The following is a 1,005-nucleotide window of genomic DNA, read 5'->3' as shown; positions in this document are numbered from 1 at the left end:
GCATTGTGAAGCCACCATTACATCTGTGTGCATGGGACCTGCGTTCAGACAAACAGCTGCTTGTCACACATACATAAACCTGGGGCTTGGAAGTCAAAAGTTCTGTCTTCACATAGTAAAATCACTGGCTCCATAAAGACATGTCAGAATACCTTTTAACCTGGTAAACAATTTGTTTCTTTTAAATGTTACTGTACCTGATTTTGCTTTAAAAAGCCCCCTGTAAATGTATGAAGCACACATTCCTTCTGAAGTTGCCTTGTCCCACAAGAAGGAAAAGGAGTTATAAACAGCTAGTGTTTAGAGGTGGGACACAAAACGGAAGCAGAATCCTACTGTTCACACAGCAACTGGAAACATAGCAATAGGCTTTTGCTCATTCCCTTTAGGGAATTCCACCACCCACCATGTTCTCTGCAGTAATTAAGAGTGCGCTGAAGGGAAACAGTGTTGTTTTTCTTTTCTTCCCACACTATCTGCTTTGCTGCAGGTACTGATGTGTGAACATGTTGAGTTCACTGTCAAGCCAACCCGCTTTATTCCTGCAGGGACAGAAAGTCTCCATTAGGTGAGTAAAACAGCTCTTCTCAAGCCGATCTGTAAGAAGCATGACTAAAACGAGCCAGCAGCAAGGCATGGAGAGGAGTGCCAGAGCTCCGTTCCAAAATGCTGCTACCATTCAAACCCAGATCTTGGTCACAACTTCACATTGATTTTATTGTGTACATATGGAATGTTTGAAAAATTCTTCCCAACAGCCTTTGCAGGGTGAAGAAAAACACTAGTCAACTGTGTACAAAGGCAAGGGTGAGACTTTTTGCATAATTTTATAATAGCTTGAAGGAGTTTGTAGGAGTAGAGGACTGTATGTTTTGGTAAACGGAAAGGAACCGTAATTCCAAACAAACCAAGAACAAGAAGGAAAAGGTGTTTTGTGAGACAGAAGATTTAAATGACCATCAATGGTACACAGGAAAGTACATAGTGAAAGGGAATATAACTTGG

At 41.4% G+C, this 1,005-nt stretch overlaps 1 protein-coding gene across 2 annotated transcripts in view; it reads right to left on the bottom strand.

The window, feature by feature from the left end:
* Nucleotides 1-201: 201 nt before the first annotated feature.
* MFN2 (mitofusin 2) overlaps nucleotides 202-1,005 on the bottom strand; it is a 9,105-nt gene continuing 8,301 nt past the window's right edge. For both annotated transcript variants that reach the window (XM_010073571.1, XM_010073572.1), the window contains exon 17: nucleotides 202-542. In XM_010073571.1, the coding sequence (XP_010071873.1) occupies nucleotides 473-542 (70 nt within the window). In that variant the 3' untranslated portion in view covers nucleotides 202-472. The remainder of the gene's footprint in view (nucleotides 543-1,005) is intronic.

This window comes from Pterocles gutturalis, unplaced genomic scaffold (genome assembly GCF_000699245.1).
Source record: "Pterocles gutturalis isolate BGI_N339 unplaced genomic scaffold, ASM69924v1 scaffold24937, whole genome shotgun sequence".
In the NCBI taxonomy this organism is placed as follows: Eukaryota; Metazoa; Chordata; class Aves; order Pterocliformes; family Pteroclidae; genus Pterocles; species Pterocles gutturalis.
Note: the sequence above shows the minus strand (reverse complement) of the source record. Positions and strands in the feature narration are given on the sequence as shown.